Source organism: Toxorhynchites rutilus, chromosome 1 (genome assembly GCF_029784135.1).
Source record: "Toxorhynchites rutilus septentrionalis strain SRP chromosome 1, ASM2978413v1, whole genome shotgun sequence".
Taxonomy (NCBI): Eukaryota; Metazoa; Arthropoda; class Insecta; order Diptera; family Culicidae; genus Toxorhynchites; species Toxorhynchites rutilus.
In genome coordinates this window covers 86,348,357-86,366,990 of record NC_073744.1, presented here as the reverse complement: position 1 = coordinate 86,366,990, position 18,634 = coordinate 86,348,357, and the positions used below count along the sequence as shown (strand labels likewise).

Genomic DNA, 18,634 nt, shown 5'->3' with positions numbered 1-18,634 from the left:
CCTGATTTTGCTTATCCGCTGCACTCGATTTTTTGGGCAAGCTAACAGGGGGTATCACCGGAGGGACTTGTCCTTGAACTTTGGGAGTGGTCACATTTTTGCGCCGGGAATTCCCTTGAGAAATAAACGGCGTGCCCCCGTTAGCTGTATCCGCTTCCATTTCGTCAACTGGCAACGTAGCGAAGACATTGTGTGTATTGATTGGTTGTTGTTCTTGAGCCAGTGGAGAAGCGCCCTTCAAAATTTCTGCGAAAGTGCGTTTAGAGCGTTCCCTCAAAGAGCGCTTCTGTTTCTCCCAGCGAGCCTTGTATGTTTCACAAGCTGAGAGCACGTGTGGGGATCCCCCGCAATATGGACACTTATGCTCAGTCGCACTGCAGGATTTCCCCTCATGTTGTTCTCCGCAAGTGGCACATCGTTCTTTATTGGCACAATAAGTAGCCGTGTGACCAACTGACTTGCACTTTAGACAAGTCATTGGCTTTGGAATAAAAAGTCGCACGGCTAACCTCAATTTATCTACCATCACGTAGTCAGGGAGAGCTGAACCAGCGAAGGTGACTCGAAACGAGTTGGACGGCGTAAATTTCTTTTCTTCTCCTTCATGGGAGACTGTTCCGAGCTGGCGGCAACCCAAGATCTTAACAGTCGTCGAGGGCAGTTTTTTAAAACGGCCGGTACCTTCACTCGTAATGTATTCGCACGTCAAGCCCGTTTCGGTTATCACACCCTCAATTTCGACTATGTGAGAGGGTATGTAGACCCGATACTCAATTGTAAAATGCTGATCGACAACAATCTTGTTTGCGTCTTTTCGATCATTCACGACAACTCGCAATTTGTTTGGTCTAACCTTCGAAATTTCCGAAACGGAGGTATACCTTGCCAGATCTTTCGCGATCTGCATGACTCTCAACGCCTTTCCATTTGGCTTAGGCCTGAAGAAAACAACCCAGGGACCAGTTCCGGGCGCATCTTCTGGATAGACCTTTACACGGGGAGTGGGAATAACAGGGGGGGAAGGCGAGGACAGGGATTGAGAGTGGGAAGGCGAAGGTTGAGAAGGAGCGGGAAGAACAGAGGGAGAAGACGAGGTTGAAGGTAGAGTGGGATCGTTAAGGGCAGATGGGAGATTTGCTAGTTTTTTGGAGGGAGGCTTGGTAGGGTTAGCTGACTCGTCCCCAGAAGAAGTATCTTCCGTATTTGGAACACGTTTGAGTGACTTTTTTTTATCCGTTAGGAGGGAACTAGAGTCAGAGACCTCCATATCCGAAGGTCCCCCACTCTCTGCCATTTTAAATTTTCACTTATATTCTAAGTATTTTTTTAAACAATATTTCACAATAAAATAATTCACAAAAACAAAAAAAAAAAAAAAACTTATAATTATTAAATATATATATATATATATATATATATATATATATATATATATATATATATATAATATTTTCTCTCAGTATATTCAATCTTATTCACCTATGAACGCACTCCAGTGCAGATGAACGGGAGCGTGCTGAAAGCTCGTTGGTGGTGGGAATGTGCCTACGACACCACTACACACAGTCGTCGGTGAAAGCTTACCCGCACTGTCACTGTTGGCACGATGACTCGGCGAAATCTCCAATGTCGGCGAAGCAGCGACAAAACAAAAACCAATGCTTGGCTTTCCGAGGATGAAAGCCTTTATCCACTTGCAGGCAGGGCACTTCACTCACTATCCAGATAGTGAAATGAACTCTTCAGCGGCAAAAAAACAACAATCACTACTCGTAGCTTATTATGATATGAATTATAGCTTACTTGCATGTCAAAGAAAATCAAAGCCTAAACCTACGAAATTTCACGAGGGCGCTTGGAAGTAGCAATCCATTTTAATTGTGTAGGTTTCGGTGATTCGAACATTAAATAGTCAATAACTGCTCTAGATTTTAGTTGCTTATTGATCGAAAACCCCGAAAACATATTGTAGTTGTGCGCTCAGTGTCCTATTGTGCCTTTATTTCAAAATTGGTAAATTTCTACGGAATCTACTCAAAATCTGTTTAATGACGTCAATACGATCGTAACTCTCGTGGCCGAGTGGTTAGCGTCAAACCTAGCACGGGGGTTCGGGTTCGATTTCCGTTCTGGTCGGGGTAATTTTTCGTCAAAAAAAATTCCTCCGACTTGCATTGTGGTTACGCGTATTCTAGAGCTGTATGGAAGCAGATATCTCTTTTTTTTCTTTTTTCATATTTTTGTGATTGCACCCAAAAAAAATTCCAAACGATGTCAACGGGTATCGAACTAAGGCCGGCTGGAATGCAAGGCCGTTTTACACGACCACACTATCTACATAGCTAATGATGCTGTTGCGTGAATGCGTCATAATATTACACCTCATTACAAAATGAAGTTGGAAAGTGTTTTCTAAGAGTAAACAGAAGAGCATAAAGGAGATCTATATCCATCTCGGCCTGGGCCGTGTACTTATGTGGCAAAGTAATGCGTGCTTATTTGCAACATGTCTCTTGTTTCGCTTGATCGTATTAATCTTATATTGCTGTACCATATATATTATACAAATGCTTACCAGCATTTGACAGTCATGACGTTTTCTGTTATTTTTAGGCTCATTTAATGTGATAAATCGGGATGACAAAACATGCGCTAAAAATTAATTTTGGGTGTAGAGTCGTAGAACTATAAATTGAAGGAAACACAAATAAAAAGTTTGGAATGGTTCCACCGGCACATAAAGCGCATCAAACAGAATGCAACGGTGTTGCTTCGACAATGACACGAGGCTTATATTCCCTCAAAATGCGGCAGTTTTCCTTATTGTCGTAACCATTTAAACAGAGATGAGCTTCATCGGAACAACATTTCCTGTGAAGAGCACGATTGATAGTCTGTACTGTACCATGATTTCGTAGAAAAAAAACTGGATAAATTGTAGATGTTGTTTCGATGTCAGTTTACCTTTGATGAAATGACACAAACAAACAAAACAAATGACTGCTGACAAAATGGCACCTATATCAAAAAATGTTGCCAACCTTCAATAAAATACCCAATATATTAAGCACATTGTTCTGATATTTTCCATTTTCTTTGGGTTATACTGATTTTCTAAACATATATTTTTTTTGCGAATAAATCAAAGTAATTTCATTTTATGTTCTTATATGAGTAGAAATCAAATAGGGCCATGTAATCGTTCAATGTCTGTTCTACAGGGTCTTTCAGATTAAACGCTCACGCAACAAATTTTGATAACTTCTACAAAAGTGAACGATTTTTATTTTTAAAAAACCAAAATAACGCTTATTTTAGGATTAGATTTTTTCGATGTGACCACCCCTTTTTCCAATAACGCGTTTTAAACGGTGAACCAAATTTTTCATGCACAACTCTATCATTACGACTTCGATGCTGTTGAAAATCCGAGTTATTTCTTCTTTAAGTTCCTCCAAATTTTGTGGCTTGTTAACATAGCAACGGTCCTTCACATACCCCCAGAGGAATTAATTGACGACGAGGAATGTTTAATTTATTTAATGTCAAACGTCTTCGACCTAATGGTTGTACAGACTGCTTATAGGGACTTAATTCTATTCTTATAGATTAACCTACTAATATTAAAATCGAACAGTTCAGATACCTCGTTAAAGACGCGGCAGCAAGCGTCTAATGGATTATTTTGCCCATATATGGTACGGTGATTAGGCATCGCCAGGACTCGATGGTGGCGTAGCTGTCAGGATGGTGCGTGTAGGCTAACGTTTCGAAGTAGATAGCTGCAGTCAATTTTGTCTATCAATACATCGAAAATAAAATGTTGAAATTATTACCATAAGAGGACAAAGTTTCATTAAGGCTTCGGTTGCTCAAGTAATACGATTTCACTAAAAATACACGTTCTTGTAAATTGTACATCTTGACACTGAAAACCATCCGATCAGACTGAACGAGTAGCCGAATATTATCGTCTCAAAGTGGGGAATCCAGTGTCACCATCGACGAAGTGAAAACAATTTTTTATAAAGAGCAATGTATTCGATTTTTTTGCGTGAGCGTTTAATCTGAAAGACCCTGTATTTACAAATCTCACGACTTCAATTTCTGTTTCTTTAGAATTTTTTTTCAATGAATACAGATTTGCGTTTTTTACTCGCTTGTTCGAGAACATCACGCTTGGAGATGCATCCAAAGCGTACTGTTGGTTTTCATTTCAATCTCTGATATTGATAAAAACGTAGGATTTGAGAACGTACATAACTTTAGGAATATTAGCAAAAAGAACATGGAAAAAGAATAATGAAAGAGTCCATTTCTTTTCTTTCACTATTCTTTTTCCATGTTCATTTGGATTATTGGCATCAAAGCCCATAAAAATTAACAAATAATAGACTTGATTGTATGCTATTCATTTCGATACATCAGCATCTATAACACGGGTTATAGCTCTGCAAAATTTATCGGTTATGCAAATCAAACTATCCCGACCCAGGCCTGTCGCACATTAATAAGGACTAACCCTTTAATTTTCCACTACTTGTCCAAACAATTAAAACAACCTTTGGATAGCCATTGGTGGGTCAAGATCGTTAAGTTAGGCGACTAAAACGTAGCGCAATAAAGTTTAACGATGTTTACTCTCTGCCATGCTACAGAAAGGTTGTGTACTGCGATGATTTCTCCCTCCCTTGGCATCTGGTGTATAAAAAACCCAGAACACTTTATCTCAGTTTTGTGGTTTCACATCGTCTAACTTCTGGCCTGCACACTCGGGTGACAACCCTTTATCCTTTGTCTCTATCCGACATCCTTTGCTGTGGTTAGCCTACCTCGTGTCAAATGAACATTTTTCATACCAAGCAATTACTTTCGCCGCCAGATTCACTGAAAATGATACCTAATTACGTCAACTGCCACATACAACACCATGGAATACACGTGAGACAACGGCAAAATATAATCTCGTCAACATCACAGGGCAGCGACATCCCAAATGCTGCGCATGCGTTCATTCGCTCTGTCCTTTGTGTTCAATTGATTTTTTTTTTGTGCACACAGAACCTCGTGGTCTGCACGAGGATTTCTATTCACTGGGCTGTCATATGACGTTCAGCTGAAAACTATAAAATTATCTGCCATCCTGTATAGTGTAGGACACTATACTCTTCCTATCGGTTAACTTTCCAAAACACTTCCCCTTTGAATGGCAATCAAACTCGGCAAGAATTAGTTTTGATTAATCTTTATTTATTCATGCTTCTTCCAAGGAATGTTCCACTTTGGGAAGATGAGTTTTGAAACTGATTAAAGTGGAGAGAATTTGGCGCTTTGTAAATAGATATGAACTGATTTTCAAACATATATTATTCACTATGATCCTCATAAAGTCATGGAAATAGTTTGCGTTCGATTGATTACAGTAAGTACTTATGTTATGTTTGGACTGAAACAAAAAGGCGAATTATAAGTACTCTGCCAGTAGGAATTCTTTTCGCCGTAAATTAGGTTCATTTATTGTAGTTTACTGTGTAGGTCACATTGTCCTTACAAGTGGCTGTTGAAAGCGTAATCTCTTCCACCGTTATTTTTATCCACTTGTTATATAGGCTATTTTCAGCTCAAACACTCAACCAGAGTTTGCCAGAGAACGAAACACGGAAGTGGAACAGCAATTGTAGTTAGAAACCCAGCGCTATCCTGTAGCGCGCTTTCTTCTGAACATTGCGATAATCGAGGGGATAACTCCTCGCATTATGTAATCATGTCACAAAACATCTTTGCAAAGCAAATTATTCGTGACGAAGATGAAAAACCGAACTGAACCGGAGCCCGCATGGAGACAAACGTACTCAGAGACATTTGGTTCGCAAAGACAGACGGAATTTGTATTTTTTTTTTGACGTAGGACTACACCTGTCTTTATGAATGCCAAATTAGGAAACATATCACGTTTTTGACGTAGGATTACGTCTTTCGGGAATATATTGGGGTACAAATTGAATCGAAAATCGAGAACATCGTGAAAATTGTCCTATTTCAAACGCTTATTGCTCAGCCATTTCATAATGGATTGATGAAATTTTTGCGTTAATCGATTTCGGCATTTCATAACAGTTTTTTTATATTGAAGAAAATAATATATGTCATGAAACTAACTATCGAACAATTAAAAAATCTCAACCCCAAAAAAAAATACCCACTTCTGATTGGTCGAGATTGACGACACATGCGGCGGGTCCCTAACAGAGACATCAAAACCAAGCTGCCTGGAGGAAATCGAAATTGCAAATACATGAAAGTAGGAGGAACTTCTGTTCCTGCAGGAAACCAAGGTGTGTTCCTGCTCGAGAACGGGTCGTTTGGTTTAAGCTTTCTATTTTGTTGTGTTCATTTTTTCCCAAGAAAAGTTTATACGGCGAGAAAAATTGGAAAAGTGAAGATATATTAGAAAAAGTGATTTCCCATATGTTCTACATATAGTATTAGGTATTGTTAGTCAAATTAAAATTCGCATTGAGTTGGATAAACATTCAGAAAGTAAAAGTTATAAAACAAAATTACCTTCTCCATTTCAAATATGTTTTCTCTATATTAAAGTAACATGTTTTTACTGATGAGAAAAATTGATAATTGTGTTCGGTATTCGTAATTATCTTATATTACATTGGTGAGTTTTTTTCTGTATTTCATCCATACATAACCCAGGTGGCATCTCGTCTAGGATCATAGAGGGCGATTTTCATCATATCTCGTTCCACTTCAGTATCTTTTACCTGTTATGCACCATCCAATGACTGTTTACCATCCTTACCAACAATACCCAACAACCAAACAAAACGGCCCTTTTCAGGAGGCCACCAAATCATTATCAAAGAGTTCAATGATGTCATTATTCAAATATATCCAAAATCAACAGATAGCCTAACGGAATCCTACGTCAACTACGCGATCGTGTCTCGGACACAACCCTCCTGTGACTTTTATCAAACAGTTTTAATTTTGATAACTCTTTTGCGGCGAACGGATGGCATTCATGTTAATCTAATTTTCCCAATATTTGCATTGTGTTTCCGTCATTGAGATATATATATTACATTGAATAATGCTTATTACTTAATATTGAGAAAACAAATATCTCAATAACAAAAAAATACATCGCTGAATTTATGGTATGTGAAAAAGCCTTAGCTCCCCTGAAATTATATGATTCTCCAGTCTCAACACCTCAAAAATAATGAAAATATTTTTTTTCTCAAAATTGTCATCTGAACATACTATTTGATTATGGTAAAAAGATCAATAATCGGTCAAGCCGTCAAAAGTTATTTTTCCTAATGAGTTTATTCTCTATCATTTTTTTAGTATCTTAGCTGACCCGGCGAACTTCGTCCCGCCGGAAATTATAAGTTTGATATGACTTCTTTCGTACATGCATATTTTCTTACCGACCTAACGTTCGTGGATTCAATCGCAGAACACTCCATTGATTGATCTTTGAAATCTATTTGACTCTTTACGATTTCCACTTACTATGAATTTCCTATTACTTCTACCAAAACTCGGCTTTACAATATAAATTTATTTTCAGATACAATGTTTGCTCAAGATTCTTTATTCATTTGAAAATAACATATTTTTCCATTACCTGGAATACATGTTTGATACAGAAAAGTAAATTTTCATTCATAATCTTTATTTTCCACCTGAGAATCATTTTCTCTCCACACTAACGGAATACGAAGCCTAATTCTGCAAACGCGAAATCCGATTAGACTAATAACAATGTCATTGTGGAACATATGAGAATTTTTTATTCGAACTTTCTCAAAAATTCTCTCGAACTTCTCAAAAATTTCGGAATTTTTCTCACCATAACATTGATTTATGGCTCGAGAAAAATACAAAAAAAAATAAAGACGGCTTAAATTGGATCATACCTTCTTCGGGTTTTGCGCTTAGAAACACATTTGACCTTACATTTTCATTTATATAGATACGAGGGTCGTTCAAAAAATAAGTTTCAGTGCCTCAGAAAAATAAATTTAGGACAAAAACAAGGTGACTTTCGTATTCTACGTTTTATTTCCTATTTCTCTACATAATCGCCGTAACGTTCGGGGCATTTTTCATAGCGTGGCACGAGTTTTTCTATTCCGAGCGCGAAGTGAGTAGCATACAACTTTTTGAAGTACGATGTAACTGCGTCACGAATTTCTTCAGTGTTATCGAATCGTTGACCGCCGAACGCCTGTTTCATCACCGTACTATTGTGAAGTTTTGGACCGATTAAGAACCGCGAATAAGAACAAAAGGCCTGGTTTATTGACGAAAGGAGTGTTCCTTATGCACGATAATGCGCGGCCCCATTCTGTTTGCGTAACTCAAGAGTAATTGAAAAAAATCAAATGGACTGTGTTCGAGCATCCTCCTTACTCCCCAGACCTCGCCCCTAGCGACTATCACTTATTCCCGATGATTACGAAAATCACCTTGTTTTTTGTCCTAACTTTATTTTTCCGCGATTTCTGAAGCACCGAAACTTATTTTTTGAACAACTCTCGTATAATGCTGATTAGTTGGTAAGCAATAGTCAGCTGCATCTCAATAGAAAGTATCCCGCATTGGCTACGCACTGAAAAATGTATAAATCAATTTTTATTCTAACCTCAAGTCAACCGCGAGTGTTGACTTGAGCCGATTATGTGGTTATGTGTTAAACTATTGACATAGTTTATAAGTTCAAATGTTAAAAAATCGTATTTCCCGAAATGCTCCGCAAGTCTAACGTTACAAGAGCGTATATAAATATACACATGAAACGTTTCTAGCATCCTAGCAGTTCCTAGTTATTGTACAGTTCTCGCAGGGGCAAGAATATTGAGTCTACCATCTTCAGCTGCTTCTACGGAACCACACAAATAATCAAATCTTTTCAATATCACAAAAAATTACTAAAGAATTATTTCAACAATGCGTTCGTATCTTGGTCAACACTTTGTATAAATATTTTCTCTCATGGGGTTTTTTCTCCTTCGTGAAGACTTTGTTTTGAATTGGGAAACTTTTATTTATGGTTCGAAAGAATACACACATAATTTTACTTTTATTCCTTAAAGAAATAACTTTTCCTAATTTCGAGCAATAAATATGTACGTAAAGCAAGCGAGGACAATTTGGGTGTTATCATCTTAGTGACTGGAAGATATAAGTTGTTATGCCACTGAAGCAAGGATTAAACATTGTAGTAATTTTCGATTTCCCGAAGAGCCACCTGATAAAATCGTCGGCAAACATTATCTCCCCAGAACGAGCCAGGGCACTGATTTTGCTCAAAACAATAGTATCGAATTCTGTCTGAGTTGTGACTGCAGCAATTGGCAATAGCCCAGGCGCATTTTGAAGGTGCTTTTCGGACTGCGCCCGGACCGATAGAATTGTTGACATCAGAATCACTGTTTGTTGTATTCAGAGAATTTTGGCCATTGTCACCAAAACCTAAAGAGAAACAATCATTAGTCGTACATGGGCGAAGATCAATATGCATTGCATTTGGTTAGTTTTTAACCTAACTACGAATGATGATCATATCAACGTACTACATGCGGTCTCCTCACTAATGTGCAACTTAACCTTAATTTCTCGTGTAACGGTGCAAAAGAGCATGTGCAAACTATGTCCATTTACCTAGTCTATTCCTGATTCCATCTACAAAAAAATAAAAAAAATCGAAGCATATAATATTATATAAATATTTCAACACTAAACCCTCTATCGATCCACAAATTGTCCCCGAGTGTTACCTACCGTCGACCGACAAACCAAGCATCGACCAATCATAGTCATCGTCACTGTTGTGCTGAATCGATGGTCGTTGAGTTGTTGAACCTCGGTCAGCGAGAGAATTAATTGCTGTTGTTGGTGGTCTTGTAAACGTAACCGGTCGGGGAGTTGTTGAATCTCGGTCAGCAAGCGAGTTGATTGTTGTTGTTCGTGGTCTTGAAAACGTAACCGGTCGGGAAGTTGTTGTTCGCACCGCAGGAAAACGACCTGAAATAGAACGAATGACATAATAGTGGAAATAGAGAAGTGAGCAAGTTTTATGTTCGTTTTAGTTCGTTTTAGTTCGTTTTAGTTTTAGTTCGAGTTGAAAAATCAAACCTCGAAAAAACTTCCGTTCGTTCTTTATAAAACTCTTCTCCGTTACAAATATAAACATAAGTGGTGAATGTATTGGTCTACAATTTTGATTGACGACAATAAAAATAATAAATAAATAAATATTTGGTCTAAATTGAGTTAACGTCGAAAACATTCAATATTGGCCCGAATGTCACGGTTCCGGGAAACATTTACAGCTTCAAAGGAACATTAGAAGACAGATATGAGTTTTTGTCATGTGAAGAATATCATTGTAAGATTGTTGAAACAAATGAAACGTAAGCAAATTACATGACTCAACAGATTTCGTACAACTGAAGATAACTCTAGCTATGGAACAAAATAACTAATGTTCCTGATTCGTGGCTGCAGTTGAACAAAGATGCTCGATAAGACCTACTCGTCGATGTTTCATGTCCGTAGATTACTACCAGTCTTATCCGAGTTTTGAACATGGTACACTTCGTACAGGATCAGAGGATGTTGGATCATAGGGATCCTAAAACAGGCAGGGCCATTTTATGGGCCCCCTCTCCATTCCAGAGGAGAGAGGGGTGTCGTACCATCGTAGAAACATTTCTCGTACCCCAAATTTGGCTCCATTTGCTTAATTAGTTCTCGAGTTGTGCAACCCCGCTCTCCTTAAGAGATGAGGGAGGAGTGTCGAGCCACCATTACAACATTCCGTGCCCTCTAAAACCTCCACATGCCAGATTTGGTTCTATTTGCTTCATTAATTCTCGAGTTATGCAGAAATGTGTCTTTCATTTGTATGACAGAAGGGGGAGGAGTGTCTAGAGATGGAGGAGGGGTCTCGATCTATCATAAAAATTTTCCTCGGCCTCAAAACCCCCTACATACAAATTTTCACGCCGATCGGTTCAGTAATTTCCGAGTCCATAAGAATCAGAAAGACAGACAGAAATCCATTTATACATAGAGATCTCCCGGAAAACACAAAATAACTTATTGTTTGTTCCCAGTGTTTAAATAAACAACATCAAGCTCAATTGTCCCATGTTGATATTCTAGACATAACTGTCCCACCATGTATTTTTTGTAGATCCATAATAAATGAATAAGTAACAGTACACGAATCTTATGTTACACTTTCAGCAGGGCAAATGCACTCATTTCTAGTTTAAAAGAACGAATTCATTCTCAAATAACTAAAAAAAAGTTTAACAGAACACATGTACACCTTGTTAGTGAATGCCTGATAACAATGAGATTTGTATTCTACAAGATGTTGCAGATCACCCCCTTCTTCATTAAACGATGTTTTTATGCATAATCTTTCGGAAAAATACTGAAAAACTTATTGTTTGTTCCCAGTATTTCGGAAAACAACATCAAGTTCAATTTAATTTTAGTTAAGGTTGGTTTAGAGTTCCCGTGAACGTGAACAAACACTTTTCTGTTAATAAGGCATCAGTTCATATATAAAATGCGAGGAAAATATCTTGAAACGATAGGAAGAAACATTTTCTAGTTGAAAAACATATTCAAACACAATTCATATTGATGAAAGTGGATTAATTCAATATTTCATAACGATTCTGAATTTTCATCCTGGAATCGAGATGTTAGTGAACTCACCGACTTCGGTGAACATGAATGTGAGAACAGTGGTGAATATAGACGTCAAAATATTTCCCCGTTCATGTTCACGTTCGAATGTCCCAAGGTATTCTGAAAATTATTTCTCTGTGAACTGTAAAAGGATATGTTTAGCAACTCTCGAGTTTTCAATGAAAATTTCGATATGGATGCAATTTCATTCAATCGGATCTCTGAACGGGTTGATAAACTTCGTTGCTTCGGGTTGACTCGGCTTTTACTAACGAGAGGGGTTCTTTTACGGTCTGTCTTTCCCGCTAGGATGTACACCGTGTCCAATATATTCTTATACAAATTAAAACATCGATTATTTTACATAAGATAAATTTATTGGTTATTGTTTTGAATAAAGGGTAATATTGTGTAGATCATTTACAGCATCATTTTGTCCAGTTGACAGCATAAACGTTGTCTATTCAAGCCGTTTCCATTTCGGAGCTTCCGCTACTCCATGAACTTTACGTTTCTTTTCATCCCAGGTTATGTTTGAGCACAATGTGCATTGTCAATTTCGAAAAATTGGGCCTTATTCCAGTTTATGTATAACGGTGAAAACGGGATGACAACGGTACGGCGTCGACATCTGAATACGACATCAGTCTTCTATATAGAAATATAAAATTATCTTCAGATACAATTTTTTGTACGAGATTTTTTTACCAAATGAATAAAACAAAGTGTCTTCAATAGATACTGCGATGTGTTTTACTTTAATGTTTCACGTTGTAGAAATAAGAGTTATTTCCGTAGATTTTATAATTAATATATGTAGTGTCGTAATTTTCATGTCATTGAGATAATGATTGTATCTGTTGGCAAATAAATAATTAAATAATAAATCATAAATATCGTCATTCACATTGAACTAATTTGATACGAAAAAGTTAATTTTCATTGATAATTTCTATTTGAAAGGTGTTAATTTTGCCTGAAACCCATTATTTTCATTGAAGCTTCAATAACTCGTAAAACGTAGTTCAATGGCGTGCCGTTCATTTCGTTTGAAGTATGTACGGGTATAAGGCCCATTGAGTACATACACATCAAATGTCAAATTTCATGGTATGGGTACGTTTGTATTTCTTCGGATCGATTGACGTTTAGTCGCAACCGAGTAACTGATAACGTATAAACCCGGCTTAAATTTTTTGTCAGGTTTTAGCGAATGCCGTATTCGTCCATTATTATCCGTATCTGTCGTCATGCAACGCGATACACTTTTCGAGCACGTCATTTTGAATGTTTTATCGTTGCTGTTGGGAACTTTTTTGACTTTGTATGATTTCAATCCAGAACGTTTGACGTTGATTTTTGGACGAATCCTGGCGGCATTCCTATTTTCCGAGCCACCGTTCAAAGGTTCGGGTTTCCTTCCAGTATCTTCTCCGACGTTCTTCCGTACTATGAAAAGTGTATTTGGGAAAATCCAGCTTTTTTGCGAGTTGGTGTACCGAAAGGTCGGGATTTCCAAAATGACTGTACAAGATCCGTTAGCCCACATGTAGTTTTGCCAAACCCTAAAGCATGCTGAACCCCATTGCGTTGCGTCAAAATCCCCACCGAGGACAATAGGGTTACGACCGATGAGCTCTTCTGTTATTTTGTAGAAAATCTGGCTGAACTGTTATCTCGTAGAGACCTAACAACTGCATACGAAGATTCCGTTGATTTTGACCTGTAGTCATAAAGGTTGCGCGTTCGCTTCTTTATTTCTTTATTTCTTTATTTCTTTTCTTTAAACCATCTGACTCACACTTGGTCTTAATGATTTTCTTAAAACTAAACGACACTACTAAATCAAAATACAATGGTCCAACAAAATAAAACAATACAAAGATTTCATCTACGAGTGAGTCGTCTGTAAAAGGTGTCCGAAGAGATATTAAAGTCAAATAAGTCGAACACATCATTGAAACGGACTGACATAAAACGAACAGGATTGTGCAACGCATAGTTCACACTGCGTCCCTCAAGATACAAAAAGTTTCTGGTACTAAGAATACGTTCAGGCGCATACATATTAATTTGCTCCAACAGTGCAGGGCAGTCGATTTCTCCGGTCAAAAGTTTGGCGACAAACATAGCCTGAGCGTTGAAACGTCTCCTTTCCAGCGTCTCCAGTCCCAAGAGTTGGCAACGAGCCTCGTACGGTGGCAAGTTTAGTGGATCCCGCCACGGAAGATTCCGGAGAGCATGTCGCACAAATTTCCGCTGAATAGACTCAATCCTACAAATCCAGTTAGTTTGAAACGGGCACCAGACAACTGCACTAAACTCCAGTGTAGATCGAACTAGCGAGCAGTATAGAGATCGAAGACAGTGTGGATCACGAAATTCACTTGTAATTTTATGAACGAATCCCAACTCTTGAGCAAACGACCCTGAGTTCAATCCCAGAATCGGTCATTGATTGAACTTCTAATAGGCCTTTTCAAGGCTAGACGTGAATGAATTTCGTGATCATAAGCCTTTACGTAATGAATCCATCGTAGGCTCATTGTGTACCACAGCATTCGATGCTCTATTCTTATGGTTCGCTAAATGATACCAACTACTCCGCCAAAAAAAATCAAAACGATGTCAACGGGGATCGAACCAAGGCCGGCCGGATTCAAGACTGTTTTACACAACTACGCTATCCGCATAGCTACTAGTGCTGTTGCATAAATGCGAGATAATATTACACCTCATTATAAAATGAAGTTGGAAAGTGTTTTCTAAGAATAAAAAAGGAGAGCATCCATCTCGGTCTGGGCCGTGTATGTGCCAAAAATTTAATGCGGGCTTATTTGCAATGTGTCTCTTGTTTCGCTCGCTCATATTTCTATGCCATATATATTATACAAATGCTTACCAGTATTTGAGAGTCATGACATTTTCTGCTATTTTTAGGCTCGTTTAATGTATCAAATCGGAATGACAAAACATGTGCTAAAATTAACTTTGGGTGAACTCTAGGTTTGGCTATTTGGTCGATGAAAAACCGGTTGATTTGATCGGAGGAAGGATCCGGCGAACCAATTTCCATTGTTTGACAAGACTTGGTACGGCAGTTGCTGTACAGTATCACAGTGGTTTAGGTTTATTTGTGTTACCTTTCGGTTTTTTATTAATTTTTATTTCGCAGACAGAGCAGTCGCACCATTAATTAACTAACTGGTCAAGAAGGAATCACTTTGCTCTACTAGGGTGACGCAATAGCACGATTGTTAACCCACTTCTTCTTCTTGAATGGCGTTCACGTTCCCTGTGGGACTTTTGCCGTCTAAACGTATGCATTAACTAGCGTCATTTAGTAATACTTAGTTGAGATTTCTTTAGCCAAATAACACGCCTTGAATGTATTCCGAGGGGCAAACTCTAGAATACGCGTGACCACAGTGTGCAAGTTGAAGGAAATTTCTTTGACGAAAAATCCCCCGACCAGAATGGGAATCGAACCCGAACACCCGGCATGATAATGTGAGACGCTAACCACGGGTGCACGTAACCCACTAGCATATTTCAAAATCATCTGTCCAGTACACTGTGTTCCAAATCTTATCCTAATATATTCGATGGCATACTGGCAGTGCTGTGTGGGAACGCATAATGATGGGATGTACATCGTTTTGAAGCCCCAATTTAAGTGTTAGAACATTCTACGTACATATGAGTATATTAGCATCACCACCCCTTGCAATTCTTATACCCACAAACACATGAAAACGAAGATTACGAATCATTCATCCGGAGAGTACGTATACTTCTAGCAAAATTTGCGATGAAGTGCTCCTCTAATTTGGTTGAACCACTCTAATGAACTCTAAACTTTGATTGATCGGCTATTAGTCCTAATTATATAGAAAATTAGTTATATTTTAAGGTGAAATTTGACTTTGTAAACGTTAGATAATAAGCAATTGAGTCTGATTAATAAACGGTTTTGGAAAAAAATACACCTACACATACAGATATAAAAATATGTGCGTACAATGTTTTAACAACTTGAAAGTAGGAGCTTTCAAATTATGTATATCCTATCTTTATGCATTGATTTTGCACGAAGTCTTAAAAAATCATTTAAAAATTTAAGCTCAGAGTGCGAAGTTTAAATTTTTAAATGGTGATCCTTAATTTTTTATCGAGTGTATTTATATAAAATTCTATCGCCTTTTAGATTTCTTATCTACTTGAATACTTACTTGAATAACTGAATAACTACTTGAATACACAAATGTTTCGATTAGGTACATACCGTTCGTCTCAAAGGTGGGCCCTTGGCCGAATACCGGGCTCTGGGTTGTTCTTGGCCTGTCTGTGTCTGAAATGCACACAACCGATGAATTATTCTTTTCACGAAATGTTCGCGCACAATTGTTTACTTCTGAAAAGCTGATAGTTAGTTTCCCTACTATTATCGACAACCATGTCGAAAATGAAAGGTATCTGCCCGTCAGTAGCAGTATCAAATGAACCGCGCATTCCAAGATCTGGCGGTCCGCTAGGTGTGGGTTCCGTGACAGGTGGTTCAACTGTGGCAGGTGTTCTGATAGTGACAGGTGGCAGATAATGATTGTTCAAATTTGGTCTATAACCCAAATCATACGGATTGAACTGCAGTCTCCAGTCGTTCGGTTGTATGTAGTGGGGCACCATGAAAGAATACGCACCCACTGGCTGTACATACCAGATTCCTAATAATAAAAAAAATAAAATGTTGCCATGTTTAAACAAAAAATAAGTCGAAAATTTATTGAACATTAGGTTGCACGCACATACCATTTCTCTTCATACGTTGTGGCACTTCAGCTTTGACATCTCGCCGAATTCTCCTACCATTTTTTCGGATCAGTCCGGATGAAACCTCTGGTGAATCTTTTAGCTCTGCCGATAGATAATCGAAATACTTTTTTTCGTAGATTGATTTTTTCGTCGATCCAACTCGGAAATCAAGCCGGTCTTCCTCCCTGTACTTCTTGGGGGATGATTTGTTTGGTTTTATTTTTCTAGTTTTTCCTAACGGTCTATGGCTTTTCCATGTAATGTCCTTGACTATTTCAGATTCTGTGCGGGAAAAGATTTGAACGAAATTGTATGATGATAATGAAAACATTGCATGTTGATATGAATATGCAAGGGAAACAATTTTGTATTCGGTAAAACAAAATGGAGATCCCAGCTGTTACATATTGCTATATGATATTTACATATTGGATGCTGCATGTTTTATCTTCTCTATCTGGGTGAAAGTTGCTGAGCCAAAAGAATTGACAATTGATGATAACAATGATGTACATGTAGCAAACTTGTTTTAGTGAGGAACCAGTAAAAGGATAGATGGATAATGTTGATGTACTTGTTATAACTTTTGAAAACAGCGTTTCCTAGTCAATTTTTGTCACACGTAGTATTATCGAAAAATAACGAAAGTTTTTGTTTTCTATGATTCTTGATTCATACATATTAGGCAGTCAAAAAAGTCCTGCGGTATTTCCGCGAGGTGTCGTTGTAAGCGCGTAGTTCTAATTGTATTCATTGTATCGAGTCATACTATAGCTTGTTGGAAAGGTATTTTTGCGCGGTATTTTATAATATAGTCCTTGACAGTGTTTTGTTTGGTTAAGTCGTTCGTGAGTTATATTGTTGCAAATATGGAGTAAATATATGGAGTAAATAAAGAGAAAATCCGACATATTTTACAGTACTATCTCAAGCATCTCAAGCTGCCAATAAAATTTGTGCAGTTTATGGACCCGATACAGTTTCCATTTCCACCGCACAACGATGGTTTCAACGTTTTCGTTCTGGTGTAGAGGACGTCGAAGATGTGCCACGCTCCGGAAGGTCTGTCGTCGAAAATTGCGACAAAATCGCTTAATTAACCGAGAAAGACCGCCATAGTAGCAGCCGTAGCATCGGCCAAGAGCTGGGGATAAGTCATCAAACCGTTATTAACCATTTGAAGAAGCTGGGATTCACAAAGAAGCTCGATGTATGGGTGCCACACACGTTGACGCAAAAAACATCTTTGACCGTATCGACGCATGTGAATCGCTGCTGAATCGCAACAAAATCGACCCGTTTCTGAAGCGGATGGTGACTGGCGATGAAAAGTGGGTCACTTACGACAACGTGAAGCGCAAACGGTCGTGGTCGATGCCCGCTGAAGCGGTTCAGACGGTGGCCAAGCCCTCATTAACGGCCAGGAAGGTTCTGCTGTGTGTTTGGTGGGATTGTCAAGGAATAATCTATTGAGCTGCTTCCCTATAGCCAAACGCTCAATTCGGACCTGTACTCCCAACAACTGGACCGCTTGAAGGTAGCACTCATGAAGAGGAGGCCATCTTTGATAAACAGAGGCCGCATTGTCTTCCATCAGGACAACGCAAGGCCACACACTTCTTTGGTGACGCGCCAGTAGCTCCGGGAGCTCGGATGGGAGGTTGTTTTGCATCCGTCGTATAGTCCGAACCTTGCACCAAGTGACTACCACCTGTTTTTGTCCATGGCGAACAAGCTAGGTAGTCAGAAGTTAGCCACAAAAGAGGCCTGTGAAAATTGGCTATACGAGTTTTTTGCCAATAAGGAAGCGAGCTTCTATAACAGGGGTATTATGAAGTTGGCATCTCATTGGGAACAAGTCATCGAACAAAACGGCGCATATTTGACTTAAAATAGATGATTGTAACTAATTTTATGAACAAATGAAAATTCAAAAAAAACAAAGGCACAAAAGGCAATGAAACTTATGCTGCTCCAGAAAAGAAAACCGCTTGATCTAAATTTAGCAGTGTCGTTTAGTATGAAAAAGTGTAATCTGACGATGGTTCAAATAAAAATATTATTAAAAAACCCACCATCGTAGGTTAGC

The 18,634-nt window shown here is 38.3% G+C and overlaps 2 protein-coding genes across 6 annotated transcripts in view; one reads left to right on the top strand and one right to left on the bottom strand.

Annotated features, from left to right (window-relative positions):
- Positions 1-18,634, top strand: part of LOC129763395 (uncharacterized) — a 123,949-nt gene that overhangs the window by 39,686 nt on the left and 65,629 nt on the right. The window lies entirely within an intron of this gene.
- The window catches only part of LOC129763394 (uncharacterized), a 31,405-nt gene continuing 19,401 nt past the window's right edge, over positions 6,631-18,634 (bottom strand). The window contains exons 3-8 of one of the 4 annotated variants that reach the window (XM_055762417.1): positions 16,543-16,827; positions 16,146-16,457; positions 16,019-16,084; positions 9,808-10,050; positions 9,688-9,708; positions 6,636-9,498 (exon numbers count right to left, since the gene is read on the bottom strand). In XM_055762417.1, coding sequence (XP_055618392.1) covers positions 9,236-9,498; positions 9,688-9,708; positions 9,808-10,050; positions 16,019-16,084; positions 16,146-16,457; positions 16,543-16,827 — 1,190 coding nt within the window. In that variant the 3' untranslated portion in view covers positions 6,636-9,235. Of the gene's footprint in view, positions 9,499-9,568; positions 9,709-9,807; positions 10,051-16,018; positions 16,085-16,145; positions 16,458-16,542; positions 16,828-18,634 lie in introns of all 4 variants that reach the window. The other 3 variants (XR_008740909.1, XR_008740908.1, XM_055762418.1) reach the window with 3 other exon arrangements.